The following is a 1,143-nucleotide window of genomic DNA, read 5'->3' on the forward strand; positions in this document are numbered from 1 at the left end:
GAGGACCCCAAACACAATGAGGACCCCAACCCAGAGGGGGAGACCCTAACAGGGAGACCCCAAACCCAAGTGGGGAGGCTCCAACCCCAAGGGAGGGCTCCATGCCCAAGAGGAGGAACCCAAGCACAATGAGGACCCCACCCCTAAAGAGGAGATCCCAAGCCCTAAAGGGAATATGTCCAAGCCCCAAAGGTGATGCCAAACACAACAGGGAGACCCCAAGAGGGAGACCCCAAGCCCAAGGCAGGACTCCAAGCCCAAGAGGGGGAACCCAAGCATAATGAGGACCCCAACTCCAAGAGGGAAATCCCAATCCTGGATAGGGGGCACTCTAAACATAACCCTAAACATAACAAAGACTCTGACCCCAAGGGGGACCCCAAACACAATGAGGACCCCAACCCGAAGCACACTGAGGATCTCAATTTCCAGAGGGACACCCCAATCCCAGGGGGAGAGAACCCAAACCCAGTGAGCACCCCAAGCCCAACGGAGGATGCTCCAATCCCAAAGGGGAGACTCTAAACACCCCAACCCCAAAGGGGACACCCCAACCACGGGGGCAGGTTAACCCAAACACATTGAGGACCCCAGCCCCAGTGGAAGACCCCAGCCCCAGGAGTCCTTGCCTCACACAGGACGATGCCAAAGGAGAAGATGTCCACCTTCTCGTCGTAGCTCCTCCCTGTGGGGACACACAGGTCAGGCCACACCACACACGGCCCGTCCCTGCCCCACCAGTAGTCCCTGCCTGGGGACAGAGCCCTGGCTGGCCACGCTGCCCCTCACCATTGATCATCTCGGGGGCCATCCAGTAGGGGTTCCCCACCACCGTGTATCGCTTCTTGCGGTCCGGTTTCTTCAGGTTCTTGAGATGTTCGGGCTGGTTCTTCTCGTCCACCATCAGTCTCGCCAGCCCAAAGTCAGCCACCACCACACTCTTGTTCTGGGGGGGTGGAGAGGGGGTGAGGCACAGGGGAGCCACACAGGGGGCTGAGACCCACCCCCTGGGCCAGGGCAGGGACAGGGCCGGGGTGGGACTCACCTCCCGCACGAGGCAGTTGTGGGAGTTGAGGTCACGGTGGATGATGTTCATGGAGTGGAGGTAGGCCTGGGGGAAGGACGGGCTGAGACTGGGGGCAC

General features: G+C 60.5%; 1 protein-coding gene across 1 annotated transcript in view; it reads right to left on the reverse strand.

Annotated features, from left to right (window-relative positions):
* LOC115307616 (LIM domain kinase 1-like) overlaps positions 1-1,143 on the reverse strand; it is a 22,891-nt gene that overhangs the window by 11,562 nt on the left and 10,186 nt on the right. Inside the window, exons 6-8 of the mRNA XM_029961233.1 lie at positions 1,046-1,111; positions 790-946; positions 635-685 (exon numbers count right to left, since the gene is read on the reverse strand). Of these exons, the coding sequence (XP_029817093.1) occupies positions 635-685; positions 790-946; positions 1,046-1,111 (274 nt within the window). The remainder of the gene's footprint in view (positions 1-634; positions 686-789; positions 947-1,045; positions 1,112-1,143) is intronic.

This window comes from Manacus vitellinus, unplaced genomic scaffold (assembly GCF_001715985.3).
Source record: "Manacus vitellinus isolate BGI_N305 unplaced genomic scaffold, ASM171598v3 scaffold_32_pilon, whole genome shotgun sequence".
NCBI classification, from domain to species: domain Eukaryota; kingdom Metazoa; phylum Chordata; class Aves; order Passeriformes; family Pipridae; genus Manacus; species Manacus vitellinus.